The 27,487-nt window shown below is 57.2% G+C and overlaps 1 protein-coding gene across 4 annotated transcripts in view; it reads left to right on the forward strand.

The window, feature by feature from the left end:
• Window positions 1–26,625, forward strand: part of LOC111151429 (CUE domain containing 1) — an 81,392-nt gene extending 54,767 nt beyond the window's left edge. For 3 of the 4 annotated variants that reach the window (XM_022509431.1, XM_022509429.1, XM_022509430.1), the window contains exons 3-12: window positions 6,101–6,718; window positions 10,890–11,017; window positions 16,115–16,241; window positions 16,972–17,164; window positions 18,444–18,530; window positions 20,630–20,701; window positions 21,483–21,576; window positions 22,291–22,349; window positions 23,171–23,241; window positions 25,254–26,625. In XM_022509431.1, coding sequence (XP_022365139.1) covers window positions 6,386–6,718; window positions 10,890–11,017; window positions 16,115–16,241; window positions 16,972–17,164; window positions 18,444–18,530; window positions 20,630–20,701; window positions 21,483–21,576; window positions 22,291–22,349; window positions 23,171–23,238 — 1,161 coding nt within the window. In that variant the 5' untranslated portion in view covers window positions 6,101–6,385 and the 3' untranslated portion in view covers window positions 23,239–23,241; window positions 25,254–26,625. The remainder of the gene's footprint in view (window positions 1–6,100; window positions 6,719–10,889; window positions 11,018–16,114; window positions 16,242–16,971; window positions 17,165–18,443; window positions 18,531–20,629; window positions 20,702–21,482; window positions 21,577–22,290; window positions 22,350–23,170; window positions 23,242–25,253) is intronic. The other variant, XM_022509432.1, reaches the window with a different exon arrangement.
• The last annotated feature ends 862 nt before the right edge of the window (window positions 26,626–27,487 follow it).

Genomic DNA, 27,487 nt, shown 5'->3' on the forward strand with positions numbered 1-27,487 from the left:
CTGGCAAGCAGGGTGCATCTCGCTTGCCAATTCTAATCACTTGGTGAAGGGCTCTGTGGGCTCCACGGGACAATAGCAATACCTGGATAGATTTGTGACGTCTGCCAAGGACGGGGGCGCGAAATTGGTGGCATGTGTGTGCCTCGTGTTTCCCACTTGGAGAATAAACTATTCTGAAGCTCTTCCAGTGTTGGGTTCTGAGACCCTGGGGCTGGTTGGGTTCCTCTCCTTTTTAGTCCAAGGTGGGGGTGGGGCAGATTTTTGGGTTCTGGGAGAGAAGCTGCTCTGTCTGCCCTTTCCCCGGGAGCAGCTGGAGCCTGGGCCCTGGGACACCACCTAGTGGCCTGGCATGGCGGTGCCACTGGGCTGGGCCCAGACCTGAGGCGAGACGGGCCAGTGAGTTCCCTTCTGCAGGGCGGGATCACAGCAATTATAGATGGATCACAAGATCTGGTGTGTCCCTTGTCCCTAGGGGATTTTCAGAGGAGGGAGCCAGAAGTGTGCGGAGACAGAGCTGGCCCCTGGCAGTCCCTCCTCCTTGGAGGAGACAGGGTGGGGGTGGGGGAAGGAAAGTACTGGCAATCGGGAGCTCTGGCCTCCTAATCCTACATCTCTTCCTGAGGCCTCCTGTTCTCCCCCTACCTTTCAGGGCTGGGTCCTCCCCAGGGGCAATGGAATGTTAAGTCAGATCTTGAGGGGGTTGACTTCCTGTCCCCAGGAGCTGACACTGGTTTGGCAAAGGGACCATCCTGTCATCAGCCTCATGTGCCTTGTAAGGGAAGAGGCCCTCAGGTCAGGCAATAGGAGGCTTCTGGGACCTTAACCATGGTACTGACTGCCTTGGCCTCAGTTGTTTCATCTGTGAAGTGGGATAATAATCCATACACACACACACACACCCATAGAAATGATAGCTTTTTCATGAGGATTAAATGAGAACATAGAGGAGAAAGGGCTTGGGAAACTAAGAAGTCCTCCGAGTGGCGGAGATGCTCATCGATAAGGAAATATATAATCTCTCAGGTGGTCTGTCGCATGAGGAGAACAAAGCAGGGCAAACAGTGAGGGAACGTGGCAGATAGGGCTGGTACTTGGTAAAATGATGCTTGAATAGGGGCCCGAAGGAAGGGAAGGAGGGAGCATGTCGATATCTGGGAGGAGATGGAGGCCCCTGGAACACGTGGCTTGCAGGTGGCTGTGGGAAGGCAGTGGGGGACACCGACAGGCACAGTGGTAGCAGCGGAGGTGGTCAGCTGCAGCCGGGTCCTGGGATGGTCTTGAAGATAGGAAAGATGGGGTTTGCTGCCCCCGGGTGTGGGGTGGAAGAGAATTCGAGCACTTAAGGAGTTGCCTGAGCTTTGTGCCTGAGTCACATGGAGCTGCCGTTCAGAGATGAGGAAGGTGGGAGGGGCAGGGCGGGTCTGGAAGGAACCTCGAAGTCGGACGACCCATTATGTCAGCTGCTGTGGGACATCCAAGTGGGGGCAGCAGGTCAGCTGTGCGGTGTTGAGTTGAAGGGCATGTTCCCAGGAGGCCTCCGGGCAAGAGAAATTTGGGAGCCTGTATTCAGCCTGTAGATGGTATTTAAAGCCACGGGACTGGATAAGATTGTTCAGTCTGTGAGTGTAGCCAAGGGTCAAGGTCTGTGCCTGAGGCCATGCCAACTTGTCTCCTTGGGTGCTTACCAGCTCCGGACCCCCACAGAAGTTCCATCACAACATCCCTTCCAGGTGGTATTACACCTGTTCTTACAAATGAGGACACTGGAGGTCAGAGAAGTGAAGTCATTTCTCCAGGTCACACAGCTCTGCTGACCCCAGTCAGAGTGGGAGCCCAGGACTCTGGCTCCTGGGCTCTCACAGGTCCATGTGGACCCTACCTGGTCCTGCAGGAGACTGGCTGGACTGACCTTGGGCAAGGTCAGGAGAACAGCACTTGGGCAGCTGGCCCACCTCCCTGGGCCAGGCCAGGAGTGACTCAGGCCTTGGCTGTCTCCTCTAACTTGGAGTGAGGATTGGCAGGCTGCTATCCCCCTCCTCCTGGGCCCGGATTCCTTCATGGGGAAGTGGAAGGCCTGGCTCCCTGGGACCTGGGGGAGGACAGGTGTGGGATTTCTGTTTCCCAGTCCCCGGTCACTCAGAGCCCTGAGTTTAGGAGAGCTGAGGAGTTGGCCTCCAAGACCAAGACATCTAACAGGCTCAGCGGGTTTCATTCACTTCCACTTTTCAGAAGTGGGTCAGGGGTTATCTCCCTCTGTTGTCCTGCTAGCACCTGGCAGCTGGGGTTCAGAGAGGTGGAGCAGTTTCCCCAAGGTCACAGAGCCAGCTCTGGGGCCAGGCCAACAGACACCCCACCCCCAGTGCTGTCTAGGTCACATCTCCTCTGCTGGAATGTCAGCCAGGCCGTGCCCAGTCTTCTGAGCCTGAGCCACACATGGCTGCATTTCTGAGGTTCCTTGGCTCCTAGCCCTCTAAGCCTGACTGGGCACTTTTGGCCCCTAGGAGGTGGGTTTCTAATTCTGATCTCTCTCTGTACTGGCTGTGTGACTTTGTGCAGGTTGCCTGACTTCTCTGAACTGGTTTCCACAGCTGTGGAATGGGGACTATTGTGTCTATCTCTGAAGTTATAATAAAGATGAAATGTGAAAGCGCCTGGCACAGGCCTGTAAACCGAAGTCGCCTGCCTTAATTCTTCCATGTGTTTTAAATTGCTTTTCATTTGAGCCATGCTGGTTGCAAAAGAGAGCCTGGCCTGGATGAGACTGACCCCGATGACAGTCCTTCTCCCCACTCCCAGCCATGCTAGCCTACCTCAGCCCTGGCTTCACATTCTGCACTTGAGCTCAGTGAGGGAGGGTCCTCACGGGGTGAGGGGGCTGGCATCGCCCCACCTGGTGGTAATTATAGGCAGCTTGGCTTTGGGGTCTGTGCATTCTGGCAGAGCCCTGTGGAGATGGTATTTCTGAACAACGAATCCAGTTTCCCCACACTTCCCGTTAGCGTTTCTGAGCCACTTTCTCATCCGCAGGACGACCTGTGATGGGAAAGTCTGGGCTTTGCCACTACTGGCCACATGGCTTTGAGCCACTCTGACAAGTCTTGGGGGTCAGGGTCTTCATCTGACATGTGGAGCAGGCTGTGGGGCTGGCCCAGGGTTGTCAGCCATGCCATATCATGGCACACACAGGAAGGGCTGCTTTTCCAGGCTTCGAACCCGGGGTAAATGGAAGAGGAGGCGGCTTGACCTGTGGTGTCTCCAGCTGCCTAGGCCAGCCAGCCTTCCCTGGGGCTTCGAGGAGCAGTACTTCTAAGGCCTGAAGGACTTGCCCACCCCATCCACTCTGGGGAAGAGTTTGGCCGGTGTCCCGACTGCTCCTGGCTCTTTGCCAGGCTTCTGGGGCAGTGGCAACACCAGTCAGGCAGCTCGCTCTGTTCCAGGCACTACTTGGGTGATGATCTTGTTTCATTCTCATCGACGTCCCATAAGTACAGGTGAAGGCACTGGGCATAGAGAGGAGAGGACACTCTGAGGTCCCACAGCAGGGGAGTGGCAGGGCAGGGATGGCAGCCTTACTCTGAACCACTGTTCTTCCTGTAAACGGCAGGGGCGTGGGAATGCCTCTCGGGATCTTCCTGACGCTCACAGCCCAAGGGGCCGATCCAGGGGGCTGCTCATGGGGGAAGTGTGGCCCCCATCATCTTCCTTCCTCTTCCACCAGGGCTGGGTCAGGTCCTGGCTTCTTTCTCCACGGGTTTGCCCTTGGCCAAGTGAGAGTCAAGTCCCTCTATCTCTTAATAAATTACTTGCAGGGCAGCGAGAAGGTGGCTTTACTCCAGAGAGGGTGTTAACACAAGGCACTGACCTGTATGTGTGATGGCGTCAGCATAGCAGATGGCAGGCCGAGGTCTTTTTTTTTTTTTTTAAGATTTTTATTTATTTATTTGACAGATCACAAGTAGGCAGAGAGACAGGCAGAGAGAGAGGAGGAAGCAGGCACCCACTGAGCAGAGAGCCCGATGTGGGGCTGGATCCCAGGACTCTGGGATCATGACCTGAGCTGAAGGCAGAGGCTTTAACCCTCTGAGCCACCCAGGCACCCCTTCCCGAGGTCTTTGTTAGAGGCCTCAGCGCAGGTTTCCAGAGCCCAGGACAAAGGTGGTGGCTCTAGGGTAGCATTCTGGAAGAGTCAGAATAGCATCCTCTGACCTTCTGATGTGGCAGAGGTGGTGGAGACATGTGGACATGGGGGTAGACATGGAGTATCTAAAGCTGGCTGTGGGACGCCATGTCATACTTGGCTACCTTCCTGTGCTCATTTTCATCCCAGTTCTCAGACTGACCATTTGAGGTCACCCCTCTGTGTTTCCTTCTAAAATGGCTTTGGCCTCTCTGGGCTCCGAGTTGCTCGTTTGGGAAGACAAGCCGGTGAAAGAAGTTGGGTAATAAATCGTGCTTCACCCCGTGAACAGAATACTATTCGGGCATTAAAAATGATGCAGGAGATCTATTCGCTCTGACATGAGAAGATGGCTACATAAATTATTAAGTGGAAAAAGAAGTTGTGTAGAATTTATTGTTTGATCACATTTCCATAAAACAAATGCATACATACGGTAGTGGAGGCATAGAGAAAGTCTCTGGATGTAGATACACCAGAGTGTTAGAATAGGTGTTTTCCAGAAGCTGGGAGGGATTATAGTTCTGTGACATCAGTGTCCAGAGGCTGTGTGGGGCCCAAGTGCTTCTAGTTTTCCATAATTTTTTAAACTATTTTATTTATTTATTTATTTATTTGAGAGAAAGAGCAAGCTGGGGGAGGGGCACTCCCCTGTGGAGCTGAGGACATGACCCAGCTTGGCACAGAGTCTGCTTCTCCCTGCCCAGAGCCCAGTAGAGCTCAATCACAGGACCCTGAGATCATGACCTGAGCCACCCAGGTGCCCCTAGTTTTCCATTCTTCAGTACATCCTACCTCTCTGGGACGGGGCAGATACACACCCAACAAGCCCTAGAACAGGAGCCCTGGACAATTTCCACATTCCTCTAAGGAGTCAGAGGTTTGAAGGAGGTTAGCATCTCAGCATGGTGCCCCTGGGGAACAATATGCAGTCTCATTCAACCTAGGCATGGGGCAGACCCAAAGGGACAGAAGGAATCAATGGTAGTGCTAGATCTTCTGACCTTGGGGTGAGTGACAGCCCATCTCCTACACCTTCCACACTCCTCTGCTCTGGTCCTTCTTACCACCCACCAGCTGTTTGACAGCTGAGATCATGGCAGGCAAGAGCATCATGTTGATTTGGTCACACGAATGTTTCTATGTCAGCTGTTAAGATGATGACCCCAACTCCTAGAAAAGGAAATCTAGCTTTGCACCTGTTGTGTCAAACTTAAAAAATATTCTTTGATGGAACAGTCCCTTAAGGCTGCCACTTTTCTACAATTAACAAAATGACTATAACTCTTGGTATAAGCATGAGAAAGTCAGAATTTGAGGGTTTTAGATATATTCAACTCTCGGCTGATTGCACTAACAAAAATGTGACCTTGGCAGTGATGTACGTGCCTGGTTGTGAGGGGGCTGGACAGTTTTCTGATGCAGATTTGATGGCACTCTCCACAATTTGGAGGCCGTGATGGTGGGATCATCAAGTTGGGACCATGATGTGGGAAGCAGAGACTGGGTGGGCTGGAGAGCAGAGGGCAGGATGGGGCCTGTACAGATCCCCTCCTGCCTCGGATCCTCAGGGCTACTCCGCAGTAGGAGTAGTGGTTGAGACCAGTGGCCATGGTCCTGGGTTCAAATCCTAATTCCTCCACTTCCTCAGCATTTGTGCCTCATTTTCCTATCTGCGAAATGGGGGATACTAGCACCTACCTCATAGGAGTGTCAGGAGTCAGCCCACCCAGAACATTTAGGATGGTGTCCGGCCCAGAGTTAGCCCTTGCGAAGAGGTAGCAGTCCTGTGCTAGAACCCTGGCTGTTTTGACTGTTGCCGCTGGAGAGAAAGCACAAAGAAGCTGTTCTCCGGTGCGAAAGGCACATGTTTTCCGGTGCGAAAGGGATCATGGCCCCTGACTCTGCCTCCCTCTGTTTCAGGTGGGACCCTCGGCTTCAGGATGCCCCGGGGGTGTGGATGACCAGCGGCCTCGGCACGGATGCCGCCGCCCCGCGAGGGCCGCTCCCCGAGGGCCGCCGGTGGCCCTGCGCCCTAGCCTCCCAACCCGAGGACCCCGCGCGCCCCGCCCCCGCCTGGCCGCCCAGGGTAGCGGGAGCCGCGGGAGGGAGCCCCCCGAGCGCACCGAGCGAGCGGCCACGGCGCAGGGATCCGGGGGCAGGGGCTCGGCGCCGGCCGCAAACATTTTCCCCCCGCGGCTCGGCAAAATGACCAGCCTGTTCCGCCGGAGCAGCGGCGGCGGCGGGGGCGGCTCGGCGGGGGCGCGCGGGGCCGGGGCTGGGGCCGGAGCGGCTGCCTCGCAGGAGCTCAACAACAGCCGGCCGGCCCGTCAGGTGCGCCGCCTCGAGTTCAACCAGGCCATGGACGACTTCAAGACCATGTTCCCCAACATGGATTACGACATCATCGAGTGCGTGCTGCGCGCCAACAGCGGCGCAGTGGACGCCACCATCGACCAGCTCCTTCAGATGAACCTGGAGGGCGGTGGCGGCAGCGTCTACGAGGACAGCTCCGACTCGGAGGACAGCATTCCCCCGGAGGTAAGGGCGTGGCCCCGATCATTCACCGCGAGGCCTGAGGCTGTCCGAACCTCTTAGTGGACGTGGGTTGTTAGCCCTGAGTTGTAACGCGCGAGTAGCCGCTTTCTCGCAGGAACCCGGTACCCGAGCCGGTCAGTGGCCTTTTATGGGCAGAAATCACGCAGTCAACAAACATGGCACACCTAGTCGGTGGTGTGCCAGGCACAGTACCAGACCCCACTAAGGGGTCATCAGAATTGAGGAGCTTGTTAAAAAAGCAGACTCTCGGGCCCTACCCCACCATACTGAAGTCCAATTCCAGGCTGGGGCCGTCTAGCCTGTATTTTCCTAGAAAGGCTCTTTCTTGCCTTTCTGGGTGTCCACCTTGGCCAAGGCAGACTGGGTTTCTGCCGGCACCGAGCTGGCAAGACTCGGGCCATAGTAGCTGGGAGCACAGTGCTTTTGGTGGGAGAAGTGGGAGCAGGAGAGGAGGATGGCTTCCCAGAGGAAAGGATAGCCAAGCTGAGGCCCAAAGAAAGAGTTGGGAGTGAGGGACAGGGTGTGCAAGGCAGAGGGAAGTGCTTGTGCAAAGGCTCAGAGGTGAAACAGAGCGAGAGTCACGAGGGATCTGGCAGCAGGACCATCTGTCAGGACCTCTGGAGCCCACAGAGACCCAGAACTTGAAAAGTCCAGGCCGTGGAGAAAGAGCCTAGGGAACAACCAATGAGGAGTGACCTCAGACATACTAGTTAAATTCCTCTGAGCAAGGCATGATGGCGGTGGCAGTGGGCAGTTTCTGAGCAGTTCCCTCCTTTATCAGAGAAGTCGCCAGGGGAGAGGGGAACATCTTGGTGCCTCAGGGTCCACCCGGCCCCACTGAGTCCAGTAAATGTGACCCCCTGGTCTCTGGAGGGCCTGCTGTGCTGGGTGCAGAAGGGGCACACAGAGCCTTCCCGTGATCGGGTCGCTGCCTGCGGGGGCATCTGGGACACGCGGCCCTGGACAAGACGGAAGGGCCCAGCAGATGGCATTTAACTCTGCTCTTCGCTGAGTCCCAGCTGGTACCGGGCACCATCCCACAGGCTTTAGATGTCTGTCCTTGCAGTCCTCTTACACTTTGTGAGGCGGTGTTAGTATTATTATCCTCGTTGACAGAGAAAACCTAGACCCAGATATGGCTTCAGATTCCTGGTCAACACAGCCCCGCAGGCATCCAGGACTCTCTTGTCAGCCAGAGCCCTCCTGCAGGCCGAGGCCACCGGCCCTTGTTCCCTTAGTTGGTGCGGCCTGGGGTTTCTCCCTCCAGGTGGAGGAGAAGCACTGTGGGCAATGACATTTGCCTCATTCCCATGTCACCTACAGCATCCAGGACGGTCCTGGCAGATAACAGGCACCCAGGGAACGCCTGTTGAGTGAATAAATGTTGCTCCTGTCTTTGCACAGGTTTCTTTAGTCTCTTTCCTTGGGAGACCACTCCTTTGAACTGCCTGGATTAGCCAGTGGAAGCAGTCTCAGAAAACCCAGATCCTCTTTGTGGAAAGGAGGGGTGAGTGTGTGTGTGTTTGCAAATACATCCTTTAAGTGTGAGCTGGAAGGAGAGTATTCTGCATCCTCTGACCCTTTCCGCAGTCTCATTGATTCTGCGGTCGGCAGGTAGGGTAGCATAATCTTTCCTCCTTTGTCCATGGCCCCCAAGGGCCTGTGAATCTCCAGGGGTCTTCACCATCCCCTCGATAGGCCTGTACTGTGTGTGCTTATGTTTTTCTAAGACTCTTGCTTTCCAAATTGAGCCCCTTCTCAGCACCCCTCCTTGGCTGTTGCCCCAAACCCCTACCTTTGGAGCTCCGCCCAGCCCATCGGCAGGCAGTTCCCCAGCTAGCGGAAAGTGCTTCAGAAAATTTATGAGCAGCAGCTGGAATGACACTAACTGCTGACTGGAAAAAGGCCCCTCGCTGGGGGCTGATGGATGGTTGGCTGGCCCGGGGGGTATCCTTGCCACAGAGAAATATCTCCTGTCAGATCAATGGCCCAGACCCTAGCCCCCAGAGCACCTGGCAGGCATCCATCACCCACACTGAGTGAAGCCAAGGGGCCCCAGAGCTGAAAACTTCAGCACCTTTAGAGCCAGAAGAACAACCTCACTGTGGCTGGTGGGGTGGTGGGGAGAGAGGCTGAGGGAGGCCAGGAACATGGCTGGGGTCACTCTCCCCAGAGACTCGGGATCAGCCTTTCTGGAGCGTGCCTGGCCTGCCGCCTGCCTCCTTGGCGGTTCCTCATTCTGTTCCAGGAGCCTCTGATGAGCGTCTGGTCTTGCAGCCCCCAGAGGCTGCTCTGAGGAACAGGCGCGGCTGTGAGGGGAGGGGGCCTCCTGGGGCCCCCGAGGAGGCCTGATCTCCCTGAGTCTGGAGGCGGGCTTCTACAGGCCACGGCCTAGGAAGCCCCAGGCAGCTTCCTTCGGGAAACAGCTCTCCCCTCCTCACTGTCTCCCTCAAACCAGCCTCAGTGGGGCCAGCCTGGCGGGCAATGAGGAAGTTAGCCTCAAGGCTCCGGTCTGGATCCCTATCCCCTCCCCAAGCAGTAGGGTCCGACGGGCAGGGAGTGAGGGATGGTGACAGAAGCAACACTGTTCTCTGGGTGCACCGGCTAGGTGCTCAGCCACTGTCCTATGCCAGGCCCCTGAGGATCCCCCGTGAACTGGACTAGAGCTTGCAGTGTTCTCTCTCTTTCTCTTTCTCTTTCTCTGTCTCTGTCTCTCTCTCTCTCTCTTTCTTCTGGTGGAAATTTGGGCTAAGGAGAGCAGTGGCCCACAAAACAGCTACATTCTTCTTTTTCAGCAAAAGCATCTGTTTAAATACTTTCCGCCTGAAAGGAAAGAACGTTAGTGCATTCCAGGGCGGGAGGCCTCCTTGGGTCAGGCTGGCCGTGTCTGCACAGTGTGGCGCAGTGTGTGAGAGCATGTGCTCACTTGTGCGTGTGCCCGCCCACCAGCCCACCGGCCAGGGTGTCCCTGCAAGACCCTGTCTTCCCCGGGCAGGAGCAGGGGTGGGCTCAGGGCGGGCAGGTGCCCTTGCAGCCTGGCCCCACCCAGGCTTTTAGAAGCAGTTCAGCATGATTTCTGCAAGCTCACTCGGAATTAAAATGCAGGGCCTCTGAGCCAACTGATAGCCTCTGAGCCCTTCTCATATTCTTTGGAGGAGATGGGAACGAAAGTGGGGAGCAGAGGACAGGGAGCTGGAAGCTAAGGTGTAGGCCATCTGGGGTGTATCTGACCTGGGATCTCCTGGTGGAACGTTGCTTCCTGCCTTCTGCCTCCTGCCCCGGACTCCTCTGTGGATCTCTGGGGAAGGATCCAGGTCAGTCCATGGAACAGGAACGCTGGGCCTTGCTGCGTCCTTTGCTTTTCCCTGCCCCTCTATCTATCTAGGAGGCAGAGGCATCCTGGGTATTCCCCTTCCTACCCTCTGCCCTAAGAATCCAACCAGGGCGTGTGGGGATTGTGCTTGAAGGATGGATCCTTGCTCTGGGGACTATGTCCAAGTTGAAGACTCACCTCTGAAAAGAGCATATGGCTTTGCCATGTCACTTAGCCTGGGTCTCAGTTTCCTTATGTATAAAATGGGGTAACGATCCCTATCCTACCTTGCCAAGTTGTTTGAGGTTCAGGCGAGATAACCGATCGAGTTACTTTGAGAGAGTGTACGAATGATGTTAATGCTATTTATCAGAAGTAACCCATGTACCGAAAAGTACAGGAACCATACGTGTGCGGCTCGATGAGGTTGCCCCAGACCCGGGTCAGGAAACATTCACAGAGCCTGGAATCCCCCTGGTGTCCCTCCCAGCCTGCTGCACCCTCACAGAGGTCCTACTGCTCCGACTTCTAGCCCCGTGATTTGTTTGGCCTGTTTTTAAACCTTGTTTGGATGGATAATGCCGCTCTGAACATTCTTCTGGGGACATGTGCTTTCATGCCCATGGAGTAGGTTGGAATTGTAGGGTCAGAGGCAGCCATGCATTCAGCTTTATAGAAAACGAAGCAGTTTGGCAAAGCAGTGGTCCAATCTGTTTACCCTCCCCCAGCAGCATGGAGCTCCCTTAGATACATCCTTGGCCGCCCTGGGTTTTGTCTGAATGTTATTCAAATTCAGAGAACGGTCGTTAACATATCTTTTTGTTGTTGTTTCTGATCTAGATCTTGGAAAGGACTTTGGAGCCTGACAGCTCTGATGAAGAGCCCCCGCCTGTCTACTCCCCGCCAGCCTATCACATGCACATGTTCGACAGGCCTTACCCTCTGGCGCCCCCCACACCACCTCCCCGGTGAGAACCCAACTCCCCTTGGAGCCCAGGGTGGTGGGGAAAGGGATCAGTCGCTGGGGTTGAGTAACAAACGCCATGGGAAACTAGGGTGGACCCGTCGGGGTATTATTCCACCAAGAACAGGCTTCCACTGCAGCAAGAGACACTGCAGTTAGATACCAAGGAGAACTTCCACACGGGAAGGAGCGCAAGCACAAACATTCACTGAATGGCTACTCTAGGCTAGGTGCTACGCTGAACATGAAATGGGACAGAGTTACATGGGGCTTGGCGCTGCCTTCTGGAATCTCACAGTCAAGGCCCCTGCAAGTGGGAGAAGCAAACACAGGGAATGTGTATGGACACTTGCCCCACTGAGATCATGGCCCACATTGCTAATTGACCACTGGGCTCTCTCCTGCTCAGTGGAGACAGAATGTCAGAATCCCCTTCCACACAGCACCTCCCAGGCAGTCGGCGGTAACTGATGGGATGGATACCTATTTGGATCCCTGGTCCAGGGATGTCGTGGGGATTTTTAGGCAGTGGGAGCAAGTGAGTCTTTTTTCCTGGAATAGTTTCGTAAGGGGAGGCAGAGGAATAGTAGACTGCTGGGTTCTGGAAGACTTCTTCCAGGTGAGGGGCTCAGTAACCTGGAGGGTTAACATGAAGCCAATTGCCACCCGGTCCCATGACCTCTGAGGAGCTTGTTTTCTGTGCCATGTGTCGGTAGCAGAGCTGCTGGAGTCTGGCTGCCTCTTTGTCCTAGAACTGCAGTTCCTTTGAAGGGCTCATCGCTGGGGTGCTGAGGAGCTGGGGGGATACGATGGGACAGGGGACCAGTCCCAGTGGATCTTTCCTTCTGGGGATCTTGGGCACCTCAGGACATGGTCATGGAGACCTTTGCTGTGCAGGGAGAGGTCATGATGACAGCCACCAGCTCCCAAGTGCTGGAAACCAGCAAGGCCCTCTGTGTACACTGTCACGTTCTAATCCTTGAAAGACTTATGAGCACTCTGTTAGTGTCCCCCTTTCACAGATGAGGAAACTAAGCCAAAGAGAGTTTTCATGGCTTTCCCAAGACCACAGAGCTGAGCTGTGAACTCAGGCCATTCTGATCCCAAAACCAATGTCATTGTTGCTGTGTCTGTCGCCTCCCTGATGAGAAGAGTCTCTGCACTTGCAGTTCAGGGAGCAGATGGAGGCCTGGAAGGTCACAGGACAGAGGGAACAATGTTTTGCATCGGGGACAGGAGCAGAGCTGGGGTCTTCCCTTTACTGCGGTGGTACCAGGGGGCTCCAGCGGGCTGGAAGGCAGGGAGTGCATGGATTGGTCTGGGTGAGGCCTTGGCAGGACTTGTGGCCTGGCATGGGTCACGGAGCCCGGTGCTAAGTGATTTCTCTTTGACGTATTATTAATTTTTCAAAATATCCCGAGATGCTTTTGCAAAACATCGAGCTTCTACTAGGCAAAGTGGTTCTGCCTGTTTGTCAGAAGGGAAAACCAAGGCCATAAGAGGCAGAATCCCACGGTGAACCTGGTGTGCATACCCGGGCCCCATCCTCCCTCTCCCCGTCCAGCTGGGCATGCAGCTGCTGTGAGGACAGGGGTGGTGCCACTCAGGATGAAAGCCACCGTTGGGGGCAAGGGGACCTCAGCACTAACTCATGGCTTAAGAGGACTGAGATTCAGGGCCCTGACCTGGAAACGAAGGCTTCACTGGGCCTGGGGAGGATACAGAGCAGAGAACTTGAGTCAGGAAAGAAAAAAAAAGGGGGCGGGGGCTCTCCTACCCCCTTCTTTCAGCTGCCCAGCTTCTGAGGCTTTAGGTGCTTCGGCTGTGTGGCTTCTGGCTCACTACTTAACCTCTCTGAGCTTCTCTCCCCTCACCTGTGGATGGGAATACTAATCCCCAGCTCAGCACTGCTGCGAGGATCGAAAGATACTGCACGTGGAGCACTTAGCACAGTCCCCGACAGGGATCAGACCTGTCACCTGTGCTTGACTGCTCCTTCCCACCCGGGCTGCCCAGCTGGCCTCTGAGCTCCAAATGGAATATTGAGACTGGTAGTGAGGCTTCCCACAGAGGCCAATGTTCAGAAGAAACGGGGCCAATCTCTGCCCCAGGATGGCCCTGCTCAGCCAGGTCCACTGGCAGGCTGTTTCCAGGGTCTCGTTCAGTTTCTCTCTCCTGAACATTCGTTCCAGCCTTTACTGAGTCTTCCGCAGTATGCAGGTGCTGAACCATCTGTGTGATACTGAGATGAATACAGTACTGCCTTGCCCCCCTGAGGAGATTAGAGGTTGGGGGAGGCAAAGACTGGGGGTGGGGAGGCAAGAAAGTCTGTCTAGAAGAATTCATGTCCACACTGTGTCCTGATGAAGCAGAGGACAGGAGGGTGTTTCAGGCAAGGGAAATAGCATGTGCAAAGGCCAGGAGGCAGGAGAGGGGGAACCATCCAGGAGCTTTGGGGAACTCCAGGAAATGGAATGGCCATGAGGCTGGAGAGGTGCGCTGATCATGGGGGCTCTGTGGGTCCTCTGAAGAGTTTGGCCTTATCCTACAGCTAGCAGGCTTGAGTTGGAGAGTGACGGGATATGGTTAGTGTTTTAGAATCTCTGGCTGCTGGGGTTGGAGGTGAGGAGGCATAGCAGGAGGCCTCTTTGGCGCCTCCAGTCACCTGAGGGGCTTCAGGTGGGGCAGGGTTTGGGAGCTTGCCCTACTGAGACAACAGAGAAGCAGGGTGACCCCAGTGATGAGTGCCTGCAAAGTGAGGACCCCTGGGCCCAGGTTTTACCTACATGGTCTGTGTGTCCCTGGACAGGGCCTGACTCTCTCTGGTCCTCAGTGTCCGTTCTTTTTTTATTTTTTATTTATTTTTAATTTGTTTATTTCGAGAGAGAAAGCTAGAGTACAAGCAGACGGAACAGCAGGCAGAGGGAGAAGCAGGCTCCCTGCTGAGCCAGGAACCCAATGCGGACTTGACCCAAGATGCTGGGATCATGACCCAGGCTGAAGGCAGCTGCTTAACCCACGGAGCCCCCCAGGCATCCCTCAGTGTCCACTCTACAAAAATCCTGCCTGGAAGGTTCATATCTGAAATCCTTCTAGGGTCTGATGGTCCATGGGTAAACCTGGGGGTCTGATCGGAAAATTTTAGTTTTGGGGTCCTGGGACAGAGGCTCTGGGCCAGGAGAGCCTCGCAGCCTTCTCTCTCCTTCCCCTCCTCCAGCCGGCCCTTACCGCGATCTCCGGAATGAGGAATGAAGGAGGTCTCTGGGACCCAGAGCTACCCCTCCGCACAGGCCACCTGCCGTTTTCCCGTTGAAATTACAGCCTTGGAAGTTTTTTATTTGCCTCTCAGCTCATTTCTGACATTCCTTTCTGACCACAATGGATTTGACTGGGCCGCCTGGGCTCAGGGCCCCCCGGGCTCTTGCAGCTGCGGCTGACCTCATCTTTGCCTTTGCCAAGAGGGGCTGGGCCCGACCTTTCTCGGGACCATGGGCCCAGCAGCCAGGGAAACTGGGCTGAGGAAGGTCTCCTGCTCCTTGTCCCCGTCCCCTCTTGGGCTCAGTAACAAAGGGCTAGAGGGGTCTCAGTGCACCATTGGGGTTCTCCCTCCTCACTTTCCTGGGTGGCTCGGGTGTGGTTGAGTTGGAGTGGGTACCCATGACCTAGGGGAAGACCCTGGAGAGGAATTCTCTGTGCTGAGGCCAACCACAGGTGGTCCGCACGTCCCTGGGAGAGGGGGCATCCTTTCCCCTGCCTCATGCCCTTGGGAGAAGTGAAGCCTCCAACAGGGACAGAAGGCGGCAGAGTGATACAGGGAGAGATCTGCCTCAGACTCAGAGTCCTGGGTTGGGTTACAACGCAGGCTCTTCTGGGGCCTTCCCTCACCTGCGAGGCGGCCGAGAGGGTGGATGAGGCCGGCGGGCGGGTTCCCTTGGCTCCCACAGCGCACTTAGCAGCTTGTTATCCCCGTCTGCCGCCGCCGCCCGGCTTCGCCCTGCCAGGCCACCCGCCCAAAATAGAAAAGGAAAGGAAGTTATTTCCACAGTCAGCGGCAGCCCGGCAGCCCAGAAAAACTCCCCTCCAGTGAGGGGGCGGGCGGGATTCCTGGAGCTGGAGACAAATCAAAGCCAGGCGAGAGTGGCCGGCCCCACCGCCCCCGGCCCGCTGCCTTCTGTGTGTGTCATTTCCCTGATTCAGCAAAACACGTGTCCTGCGGTTGCCACGCTGCAGGCTGCTGAGGAGGGGTGGGGAGCTCCTGGCCTGGCCCCGGGCTCCCCTCAGGCCCCGAGGGCAGTGTGGTGGGGGGGCCTGGGGGTCAGGGAGGGCCCCTGCCACTGCTTTTCTTCCTGTCCCCGCCACACCCCCCTTGCGGATGGCCTCTGCCATGGCACACGGACCTCTGGCAGGGCACCTTGCTTATGAAGAGCTACCCCTGGGCACCCCTTGCAGCAGGAACCCTTCCATCCCCGCCTTCAGTGTGCCTCTTCCCAACACTGCCCAAGACACAGCCTCACGAGGGGCTCCTGCCCACCTCGGCAGGGAGACGGGTTTTTCCATGAGGAAGCTCAGCCCAGAGGGGAGCAGGGTCTTGCCCAGGACCACCCTGCTGACTGTGACTGAGCCAGAACTTGAGCCCGCCATCCCCATGTTCCCCACCCCAGCCAAACAGCATTGGGGCAGCTGGGCTGGCTTCTGGGTCTGGTCACTGGGAGCACACCTGTTCCTCAGCGGCCGTGAGCTCGCACTGTGCTGTGTGCTCAGGCCATGCCTGCCATCTTTAGAGGACATTCGTAAACATCTGCATATAAACCCATGACACCCAACTTGGGTGCCAAGAACACTGAGGACTCTAGGCCTAGGGACCTTGAGGGCACAGAGTGGCCGGAAGGGGGGGACTGTCTTGCACGGGCCAGGGCCTGAGACGGAGGTTAGCAGAGGCCTGATCGGAAAGATGAGATAGAGCACTGGGCCTTTATCCTGGAGGCCGTGGGAAGCTTTAGAGCAGAAATGCCATTCTGAGCAGGATCGCTGGTGTGATGGGCCGGGACTCCTGCGTTTGGGCCTGACTGTTCCTTCTTCGTTGTTACCTCTCATCCTCCAGCATCGATGTGCTGGGCTCCGGACCTGCATCGAGCCATAGGCGCTATCGTAACTGGAACCCACCCCTGCTGGGCAACCTCCCAGATGACTTTCTCCGCATCCTGCCCCAGCAGCTGGACAGCATGCAGGTAATGGCGGGGGGCAGGGGCAGTGGCCTTGCAGCATCTCCCCTCGCCCCCGGTTTGTGCCAGCCCATTTCACTTCCTGATGTTTAAGCCCGGGCTGAGCTATTTCTGTTGGCCTGGGTTCACAGGGAAAGAATGCTGAACCAAAAGCCTCGTTTCCTGTCTGGGCCTGGAGGTTTCCTGTCCCACCCAGGGAAGGTGACAGCCCGGAGGACTCTGTGGCTACAGCCATTACCCCAGGCTGGAGGGAGGTGGGCATGGGAGCAGCCAATGGCAGAGGGTCCGGGCACCTGCCCGCCCTCCTCTGGGATAGGGCCAGGGGCAGCGTTTCCCCCTGATGTGGGCACAGCCTCAGGGGCCCTTGCAGGAAGGGGGCCTCACCCTGAGGCAGCTAGGACAGGGAGAGTTTTGAGCCTGGGCCTCCATGGGGAGCTAGCCAAGCTATCGCGTGGCTTGCAGATCACTTTTCAGGACTGTTCAGGTTGTAGATGAAGGCTGGGGTGGCTCAAGGGGGAGGAAACATCGTTTTTAAGTCCTTGCTGCTTCCGCAGCAGAGTTTCTGGCCTGCTAAGTTGGGTTTTGGCTGACCACTAGGGCCTGATAGCAGGTGCAGGCCCCAGGACGCGGCTGGAGGAAGCTGGGAAAGGACATGTGCGCCCCCAGATACACATGGATGTTTCTGCAGCACGTGCCCTGGTGAGCAGCCATTCAAAGCCCTTACTCCCCTCCTCAGGGTAACCCCAGTGGCTCTAAGCCCAGGAACAGCGAGGGAGGCCTGCCCTCTGTGGCTGGGCCCGGGGCGCGGGACCAGGAGAACCGCTGGAAGCAGTACCTGGAGGACGAGAGGATTGCGCTTTTCCTGCAGAATGAGGAGTTCATGAAGGAGCTGCAGCGCAACCGGGACTTCCTGCTGGCCCTGGAGAGAGGTGGTGCCCCGGAGCCGGGGGTGGGGCACTGCGGCCACTGCTTTGTGGCTGAGGAGGGGAGCTGGAGTGGCTTCAGCCTTGGGGCTCAGAGGCGGCACTGAGCTGGAGGCCGAGGTGGTCTTGGGCCCGTTGATACACGGCCCCCACCTTGTGGGAACTCCCGAATTCTGCCAACAGGGACACGAGTCCCCAGCCAACTCTTCTCCCTTCCCGGGACTCAGAGGAAGACAGGTGTGCCTTTGTAGGCCCTCTTCTTTCCCCTGCACATAGCTGGGTGCCAGGCACTGGCCTTGGTACCATATGTCTGGAGTGGGGTCCGGGGGTGCCTCCCTGAACAGAGGCTGGCAGAGCAGGAGCTCTCAAATTTTCTGGCAGTTTGGGTTGTCTTTGGCTGGAGACCTTACTCCGCAACCTGGCAGCCTTTCCCGTGCAGGGTGGGAGTGTGTTTTGAGTGGGGTATAGTGAAGGGCCTGTGGGAGGCCTGTCTTATGAGGGTCCCAGTGGGAGTGTGTACATGTGTGTATGTGACGGGTAGTTGGGAATAATCAGGTGTGCAGGGAGAAGGCTCCCCAGTTCTGCAGTACAGGTGCTAGGGGACCTCAGGGCCTGGTCTTGCCTTGCCTTTAACTAACTAATTTATTTGAGAGAGAGAGAGAGCAGGAGAAGGGGGTGGGGCAGAGGGACAGGGAGAAGCAGGCTCCCTGCTGAGCAGGAAGCCCCACTCGGAGCTCGATCCCAGAACCCTGAGATCATGACCTGAGCCGAAGGCAGACGCTCAACTGATCAAGCCACCCAGGCACCCCTTATTTTACTTTTTTAAAAGATTTATTTATTTATTTGAGAGATAGAGCACACTCAGGGGCAGGAACAAAGGGAGAGGGAGAAAGAATACCAAGCAGACTCCCCACTGAGCATGGAGCCCAGATGGACGTGGGGCTTGATCCCACAACCCTGAGATCCTGAGCCAAGTGGAAAAAGTCAGACACAACCCACTGAGCCACCCGGGCGCCCCAGGGCCTTTCCTTATTAGTGACGAGTCAGACTGTGTGATGTCTCAGGGTCCACCTAAGTGTGGTCTCCTGCCATTCCAGTTGTTTGTGAGGGCCAGAGTTTCTGTGGCACAGCTGGTTCTTGGAGAGCCGGAAAACATGTATGCACATATTTTGTGTGTGTCCTGTGAGATCTGAGGGCTCGGTCTCCAGCAGCCTTCCTGTACCTCGGCCCAGGGTGCCGCTGGGAGAGAGCTCACTGTCCTGACAGCAATGTGGTCCTTTTCCAGATCGTTTGAAATATGAGTCCCAGAAATCCAAATCCAGCAGCAGCATGGCTGTGGGAAACGACTTTGGCTTTCCGTCTTCTGCCCCAGGTAACCTTGGCTTCCTGGGAAAGAGGTCTAAAGGGCAGAGTGGCTCAACTCCCCGGATTCGATTGCACTTTGCAGATTTGGAGTTTGGGGGTAGGGTGGGGAAAGAGGCTGGAGGGACAGGTTCTGAGCCCACCACCGAGCCCACCAGCACACTCACCCAGAGTGACGTGGCCCCTCTACTTGGCAGACCCGGACTCTTGCCAACCCAGTGGCTGCTGGAGCCCCCCTGGGATTGGCTCACGTCCGGCTGAACTGCTCAGAAGGTGCGTGGAGCGTGGGCAAGAAGGGACACACCACAGCATAGCTGTCCCATGGTGGGTGGGCTCAGGAAGGACTCAGAGACTTCCAACACTTCATCTCTGCCCTGGGGGAGCTTATGGTCTCATGGGAAATGCAAGAGAAACATCCAAGAGATGGCTGAAGCCAGCAGAGCTGAGGACACACTGCTAAGAGCAACTGCTCATGGTGAGGAGGGCATGGTTTTTCCTTCACGGGCCGAGGCTATACCGGCCCTGGCCGGGCCCCACCCTCATGCTGGAGGAAGAGAATCTTGAGCTTCATGTACAAAATGGTGAGAGGGAAGAATTGCTTCAGTAGAGGGCCAGGCCCCTCTGGGAGCCATAGCCCACTGAAGGAGGGCCAGGATTGGACAGCAGGCTATTGGGATGCACGAGCAGGGGTCAAGCTGGAGCTGGGAACATGGGCAGAGAGGGCCAGAAAGCCTGGGTTCCATACTGGACACCTGGACCCCACCCATGTGTCCCTGTGCGTGCCTCGCGGCCCCTAGCCAGTCAGTGCCCCCAGCCACACATAGGCTGCCCACCGCAGAGAGCAGCAGCAGCTTCTGCCTGAGGCAGACCTTACATCACACCGAGGAGTAGGGTGGAGGGGCAGAGGGATGGGGAGCTCTGCTGATCCCGGCTCAAAGAGAGAAAATCCCGTGGAACCGATTCATAAGCAACAGGCTCGGAGCTTAGGCCCCACCAGATGTGCATCTGGGAGTTTTAACGACAGTCTCTCGTCCTTGATCCTGAATGAGCTCGACACACGAGGGCTGCTGAGATGGATCAGAATGACTCACAGGGGACTTAGCAGGCAAGGTGACTTGGGATTAGCTGAGCTGCAGGGTGGAGAGCAGGAGCTTTAGAAGGGCAGTGAGAGACGCATGTGGGTGCTGGGTGAGCGGGGAGGCTCTAGGTGGCAGCTGGGTTTATCTTCATTCCTATGTCTAATGAGTCCAGAACTTCATGTCTGGAGGGAGTAATGGAGGGGCCAACCCGGGCAGGGAGGAGAAGGGAATCATCGCAGCCAAAGGCCGGCTTTGTGCCCGCCCCTCCCTTCCATTCCCGTAGTAGCTCTCACACCCGGTCGGGATGCAGGCCAGCGGCAGCCGCTGCGCATTGGTGACTATCTCCCAGCCAGTTCAGGGTGCAGGGGAAACCCCAGTGCTTAGCGTCGGGTGACTCCCGTGATGTAAATACTCCCACCAACTTACCAGCGTGACTTCACGGAACGCGGAGTTGGTCAGAGAAGCGGGGAGCTGGAAGGCGGTGGGAGCGGCTCTCTACGCATACAGCGGACCATACCATGGTCCATGGTCCTGCTTTGTTGTTTTTTTTAAACAACATTTTAATTTTTTTATTTATTTTTTTAAGATTTTATTTATTTATTTGACAGACAGAGATCACAAGTAGGCAGAGAGGCAGGCAGAGAGAGCGGGGGGCGGGTGGCGGGGGGAGGGAGGAAGCAGGCTCCCCACTGAGCAGAGAGCCCAATGCAGGGCTCGATCCCGGGACCCTGGGATCATGACCTGAGCTGAAGGCAGAGGCTTTAACCCACTGAGCCACCCAGGCGCCCCAGCCATGGTCCTGCTTTGTACACAAAGAAGCCAAGCAAGGAAGGCTCTGTGGAGAAAGAAGTGTTCCTCAGATTCCTAGTGTCTTTAGGGAAGAAGCCTGATCTTTTGCCCCTTTCCTCAGATGGAAGGGTTGGGCCGAACCCCTGTCTTGTGGGGCCGGCCCTGACCCACTCCCCCCCGGGGGCGCTGGGCAGCTCCTGTCCCTCTCCAGCCAGCCCTCAGAGATGCCTTCCCCTTTCAGGAACCAGTGACGCCAATCCTGCTGTGTCTGAAGATGCCTTATTTAGGGACAAGTTGAAACACATGGGAAAATGTGAGTCCGGCCTCTACCCCCTCCCCATCTCTTCGAAGACAAGCCCTGTGGCCTCACAGGAGGGAGGGAGCCAGCTGGAGTTTTGAAGTGGACTCTTGGTGAACCAAAGTGACATTTTAATCGCAGGCTGGTTCCTGCCTCACTTCCCTCTGCAGCTGAGTCTGGATACAAATTAAGTTTTAAATCCTCTTGAGCCAGCTGTCTGTAGAAAAATAATAATGTGTGGCCCTCCCCACCCCCGACTCCCACCCCAGTTTTAGAGTTCATGTCCTCTGTGGCTTGAGGGGACTTGGCCAGGCCTGATGAGTGGGGAGGCCCGTGCTACGCCCACTTTCTGTGGGCGGGAGGCCCCAGGGTTTGTGACCTCTTCCCACAAAGTCCTGCCAGCCAGGATGCACCTAGCCTTCCTCCTCCCCTCCCCACCACACAAGCATGTGTGAGTGAGGCTGCCACCCTTCCAGGCTCCATTTCGGGGAAAATCTCAGATTAGTCATGGAAATCCCAGAACCAACTCTGGAGGTGGCAAAGGCGGCGGGGGAGGCGGCGGGAAAGACAGCCAAGAGTGTTGCTGACTGCCGCAGCTGGGGCAGGAATGCCTGGATCTCGGGCTGCCTGCCCGCGGCCCAGCTCTTGGTGGCCTGTGCTGCCCCTGCAGGCCTGCTGGGGTGGCAGCCTCCCTGCTGGGGAAGGAGGGGGCGCCCCCCCATTCCTATCGCCCCGCTGCCTGCCCCCACCCCAGGGCTGGCCCTGCGGCTGTGGCTCACAGGTCTCTCTGTCCCAGCCACCCGGAGGAAGCTGTTCGAGCTGGCCAGGGCCTTCTCCGAGAAGACCAGGATGAGGAAGTCAAAGAGGAAACACTTGTCCAAGCACCAGTCGTATCCTTTCCGGCCTGGCGCAGGGTGGGGGTGTGGGCGCTGAGGGAGCTGACCCCCTTGCTGTGCCCTCTCCAGGGACTGGGACCTGCTCTGTAGTCACCCCCTGCACCATGCGCTGTGAGGCCAGCCCACCGCCGGGTCTGGAACCCCACTACCGGGCTGGGGAGTAGGCCAGCGTATCCCACTTCTCTGGGGTCCTGAGTTATCTCGTGACATCTTCACTTTCTGGCTGGGCTCATCTACTCTTGGGAGAAAACGTGGTTCTTCCACTGAAATCAGCACACTTCTCGCTAATTTCATGAGTTGAATTGACCCATAGATCTTGCCGCCTCCCCATTTCAAGCACGTTGGGCCCTGCCTTCTTGCTTTCAGTTTCTTGAGTAAAAATAAGGTTCTCCGCGTTTTAACCCAGACTCCCACCCATGCTTGTTACATGGGCCCAGGATATTAGAAGCTGAGCATCCAAAGGGGAACAGGGGGGAACTCCCTTCTCCATCCCCAGAGATGGGAGCTGGGTGAGAAAGTCGGGCCCTGGCTGTTACCCTGATCCCGGGGAAAGGAGGCTTTGGGGAGTGCTGGGGGATAATGTTGGTGTGGTAGACGTCCCTGAGCTGGGAGTGGGTGGTAGAGGCCAGAGACAGGGACTGGTAGAACTGGGAAGATGATGGCAGTGCCCACCCATCGTTGAGACCGTTTTCCTGAATGGCCCGGCAGGCTGGGAGCTGCGGTGTCAACAGCTAACCTCCTAGACGACGTGGAGGGCCACACTTGCGGTGAGGCGAGGCGGGAGGGGGAGAGCTTCATGCTAAGTTCCTTGTCATCGGTGACCCTCTAAGAGGAGGGCCTGGTGTTTCATGGGTGGACCCAACCTGGGGGACACATCTTGGTAGGTGGGCAGGAGACCCAAAGAAATGGGTCCTCCCTCTTGGTTCACATGGCCTCTCCCTTCCTTCTACTCCCCCAAAGGGGGCCCCAGCAGCACCTCCACCTAGGTCTCTTCCTGGAGCACAAAGTGTCAGGTGCTGTTTCCGGAGTCTCTTCTCTGGGGTGGGAGGGGGTAGACACACCGACCCACGTGGAGGCGCCTCACTTGGAGAACCAAGCGCTGTGCAGTTTCAGTCTCTGGGCCCAGAGACCTTTCAGTGTTAATCTAGTCCCTCCCAAAGGCCATGTAGGCCAGAAGACACTGCCTTAGACCCTGGCAGACCTGCAGCTGAATCTGATCCTCATGCCTCAGAGCAGAGGGGCCCTTGAGGGGTCAGGAGACACCTGGAAACAAGGGCTAGGAGGGTGCTAGAGGCTGTAGGGAGGGTACCACTTCCCCACGCATTCTACAGATGAAGAAGCTGAGGGAAGAAATTGTCCAAGCTCAGTGATGGAGCCAGGCCAGCAGCCAGGTGTCCTAACCCCACACTGTGCCCTGGTGCCTCTTAGCACCCATACATTCCCCACCCCGCCCACCCCAGGATCAGCATGTGCCCCAGCAAACAAAAGGGATGGAGAACGTTGGGTCAGCTCTCTTGCCCGGCCCGGGGGACATGCCTGATGAGGCCCTGCACGGTGGAGCAGGAGGCAACTTTCCTCTCCTTTTCAGATGAAGACTTCCGGGGACGGCGACAGGAGGTACCCAAGGTGGAGGAAGCCCTAAGGGAAGGACAATAAGAGGTAAGGCCTGGAGCCACGGCGGCCCAGGGACTGCCCAAGGGGGGGCCTGCATATGCCCATACCCCAGGGGTTTTCCCAGGGATCCAGGGGCATTGGGCTCGGGCAACTGGATGGCAAAGATCCTGTTTTTCTTCCCCTATCATTGTGGCAGGGGACATGGTCTCTGGATGGAAACCGATCTTTTGAGTTTCCTTTTTTTCCCTTTATTTCGTTATTTATTCATTTAGCAGAGTAGTCACACCTGCCTGTGCCAGATCCTGGGAACAAGGGGGAAAAGTCAGTTTTGACCTTGATGGTTGACAGGCCATCTGAAAGACAGTTCAGGACACATACTGCACAGTCAGGGGACGACTTAGGAAAACGTGACGTGGCCTCCCCACAGCCATGCGCACACAGAGCTGCCCCACTGCCTGCTTGGGTTGGGTGCTCCGCAATCTGCCACAACCACAGGAAGAACCAGTCTCCCTCCAGGCAGCGCTATTGCTGGCCCCGGGCCCTCGGGCTGCTTCTCCTGCTCTTGTGCCTCCCTGACTGCCAGTGAACCAGGGAATGTCAGTGCCCCCTCTGGGGCTCAGTAGAACCTGTTCCCTGTTCTGGGCCCTCCCCATCAGGAGGCGGCCCACCCACCCTTCCCCAGGCTGCTGTCCTGGTCCTGGTCGTGGTGGGGGTGGATCAACCAGCCTGGGCGGCTGGCCTTCACACCACTTCCAGCTGACTGCCTCCCTCTCCACTGCTGCCATTCCCCACCCCCCGAAAACATGTCTGCTCCAAAGCACCCTCCCCCCACATCAGGACCTTGCCATCATCATTTCTCTCCCAAGTTGTCCAGCTTTTCCCTTTCCAGCTCCTTCCTCAAGCCTACACCCTCCTTCTCCTCCCCGGCTTAAGAACCAAGAGTTTTCATTATTTTCCTTCATTGCCCAGCTTACGAAAAAGTGGCAGCCTCTTTCACCCATTGCAGGCGGCAGCCCTCCCACCACCCCCGGACTGATGCAGGAGGTCACCCCAGGTCCAGGTCCTTCCGTTCTGTACCCTCTGGTGCTCCCTTCTGCAGGCCATGCCTGCAGTCTTTCTTGAAACTGTTCCCTGCCTACCCCTGTGGCCCAGGAATCCTGGGCCTTCTTCCTATCTGCTGTTTATTCTCCCATGCTGCTCCTGGGGGCTCCTCCCAGTCCCATAGTCCCGCTCTCCTGGGAGCTCTGCCCTTGACTCTCTCGATCCCACTCTCTGGCAGTCACTGCCCTTCTTCACAGCAACAGCAAGACCTCTGTGCAGTGGGCCCCTAACTCTGACCGTCCCTCTCAGTCAGTCTTCCACATCCACTCTGCATACCAGCTGTGCCCACGACCATCTTTCCAGCCCTGGGTCTGAAGTCACTGGGAGCCAGACAGCTTCTTCTCCGGTCTTCCCTATTTCATTTCTCCTCTTCCTTCCACCTTGTGCTGGTAGACTCCCATCACCGGGTTCACGGCTGCTAGGGTCTTCACTGCCCGACTCTGTTCCCCTGTCACCAGAACACCACTCTTCTGCCCTTTCTCCCTTGATGTTGGAGTGAGCGCTCTGAGTAGAGGTTTATGAACTCCTCGGCCTGGTGTATGGGGCCCACCAAATTCTGACCCCAATCTATTTTCTGCCCCTACAGGTCCCCTTGGTGTAGCTCCCTGAGCTACCGCTGCATTCCCAGAATGGGCTGGCTACTTCCCCACCTCTGAGCCCTTCCTGTATGCTTCTGCCCCCTGGAATTCCAGCCCACACTCCATCTCTAGCTGCCTGAGGCCCTGCTCTTGCTGTTCTAGGAGCTTGGATATGGAGGGTGGGACATGGCCTCGGGCAGAGTTCCAACGCTGGCATAGAGTCCCTGGAAGGAGAGGGCGCCTGTCTTTGGGACCTTCTGCCTAAAACCATCTCTGCAGGGATTGCTCTGCAGGGACAAGGACAGACCTCTGGGCTCCAGGGGTCTTTCCAGTGGGCTCCAGAAGCTCCAGACTTCTTCCATCTCTTTTCCCTACCAGATGCCAGCAGTTCCTCCTCGCCGGAGATGTCTGACCCAGTGGAGGTGGCGGAGAGCCAAACCGGCCCCCAGCTGAAGGGCCCAGCTGCCACCAGACAGATGGCGCCGAGGACTGAGGCCTGGTGATTCTCCAGCCATGGTCCAGCCCCACCACTGCCACCGTCACTGCCACTTTCCATGGGACTTAGAACTTTGGAGTTTTGTGCTGTGATTGGAGGAAGGATCTGGGGCCCTAGGGGCAGCAGCCCATCCTAGCCCCTCTTGTAGCCAGGCTGTTCTGTGGGCCATGAGTGGAAATGCAGGAACCACCACCACGTACCCCCACTCCACCGCCCCGCCGCTTTCTTTAAAAAAAATCCCAGAAAAAAGGCAAAGGTTGGAGTACCCGAAAGGGCAGGATGGTGAAGCCCCTGAATGGGGAGCCCCTGCCCCCCTCCTTTCCCCATCTCTCCTTCTGGGCCCCAGATACTGCCTGACCCTCTATCCCCATTCCTAGCTCCCATCTGGGCACCTTGCGTCCTTTATTCCCATGGCTTCCTGCATCTTGGCCTTTCCCCCAGGCCTGCGGTTCGTGCAACCCCTGGCCAGAGCCATGGGTGGGAGAGCGCTGGGCAGTCACTCAGGCCCCTCTGAGGAGTGACGGGCCACTGTAGAGAGTGAGTTACTGGCCACCCTGCCAGGGCCCCACCAACTGCCTCTGTTAGGGGTTGGCATGGGCCACTGCCAGGGATGGGGAAGGTGGCCACCCTGGAGCTGGGGGACTCTTGGCTAGGCAGGAGTGTTCTGGACTGTGGCAGAAGACAAAAGCGGGTTCTGGATGGGACCCTGCAGTCACTTAACAGTGGGGGCTCATGGGGTCTCTGAGTAGAAGTCCTGCTGTCACTAAGGGTGGGCAGCAGCAGGTTCTGAGGTGACCCTTGAGAAAGTGCAGGACTGAGAAGCAAGGGGAAGAGGTGGCCAGCTCTGGTGGGGGTGCCTGGGGCAGAAGGGCTTCCTGGTGCCTCTTGCCAAGAACAAGACAGTGAATGGTTTGCGAAGGCACACTCCGCTTCCACAAGCCTTATCGGGCACCAACCACTGCCAGTGGGAGGGCGGCTGGCCCAGTCTCTCCAGCCAGCCTCCAAGATGGGAACGCGCTGACCTCTCTGGAGAGCCAGGGAGCCTGGGCAGGCAAGAGGGGTTCCCCCTCCTTCCCCGCAGTGGGGAACCTGCCCAGCCCAACCTTGCTAGGTGGGGAGTGGGAGCCTGGCCTTGGCGGGGCCTGGTGGCCACACGTCACCCTGAGATAATGAGGGCATGGCGGGCACAGTCGCACCTCGTTCCACTGAGGCCCCGGTCCACTGGGAGGCTCAGCTTACCCCGCGCGCTCCGGAGAGGCGGCCCCCCCCCCCCCCCCCCCGGGCGGGGGGGGGGGCACGCCTCCCCCTGACCAAGTTTGGCGGTTGCGCAGGGTCTGGGGCGCTGGCGCGGGGACCTCCTGCCCTCCGCTGCTCCCTGTGACCCGGCCAGAGCTCCCCCCACCGCCGCGAGCCCCCAGGCTGCCAGGCCAAGCTCCAGACGGTCTGGCCCCTGGGGCAGAGGAGAGGCCCCCCCGGGCTGTGGCCCCGACCCCTCCCAGCGCATGGCGGGGGAAGCCCCAGCCCCGAGTCTGTGTGTGTTGCTTTGTTAGTTGTGTTTTCTCCTATGTGTGGGTTTTTTTCTTGGAGCTGTTTCATAGGAATTCCTGTAATAAAGACTTGGTGTTCTCTTGGTGCTCTGATGTGGCCCGCGGTGTGGGCTGGACCCTTCTCTTTTCTCTTCTTGCCCTGGGCAGGGTTTGGCCTCCTGGAGCCCCTGTCACTCCCGAGGGCCACCCTCCCTCCACCCTCTCCCCCAAACTCCCCCGTTAACCAGTTAACCCACAGCGTGTGTAAGGTCCCAAGGGCTTAGCTCTCCCGTGGCAGTGCACTCAGGAGGTGACACCTGCTACCCGCACAGCAAGCTCGCCAACCTGCTGGCTTTGCTAAGCGCAGGCGCTCTCCTGTTTGCCCTGGGAAAGTAAACCACTTAGCTGATAGGCAAAGGAAAACACCAAGGGGAAAAGCCAGTCTGCCAGGAAAGCTCCAGCCCATCATTTCCCCAAATAAACAGAAAGCTTCTGGAGTAGCTGAGGGGAGGCTGCTGGGATATGCAATGCCAGACTTCAAAGACCCGCAGACATCTTCCCGTGCAAGCACCTCTGCCTCCCGCCACCCC

The sequence above is a fragment of the Enhydra lutris genome, unplaced genomic scaffold (genome assembly GCF_002288905.1).
Source record: "Enhydra lutris kenyoni isolate GAN:26980312 unplaced genomic scaffold, ASM228890v2 scaffoldscaffold26, whole genome shotgun sequence".
In the NCBI taxonomy this organism is placed as follows: domain Eukaryota; kingdom Metazoa; phylum Chordata; class Mammalia; order Carnivora; family Mustelidae; genus Enhydra; species Enhydra lutris.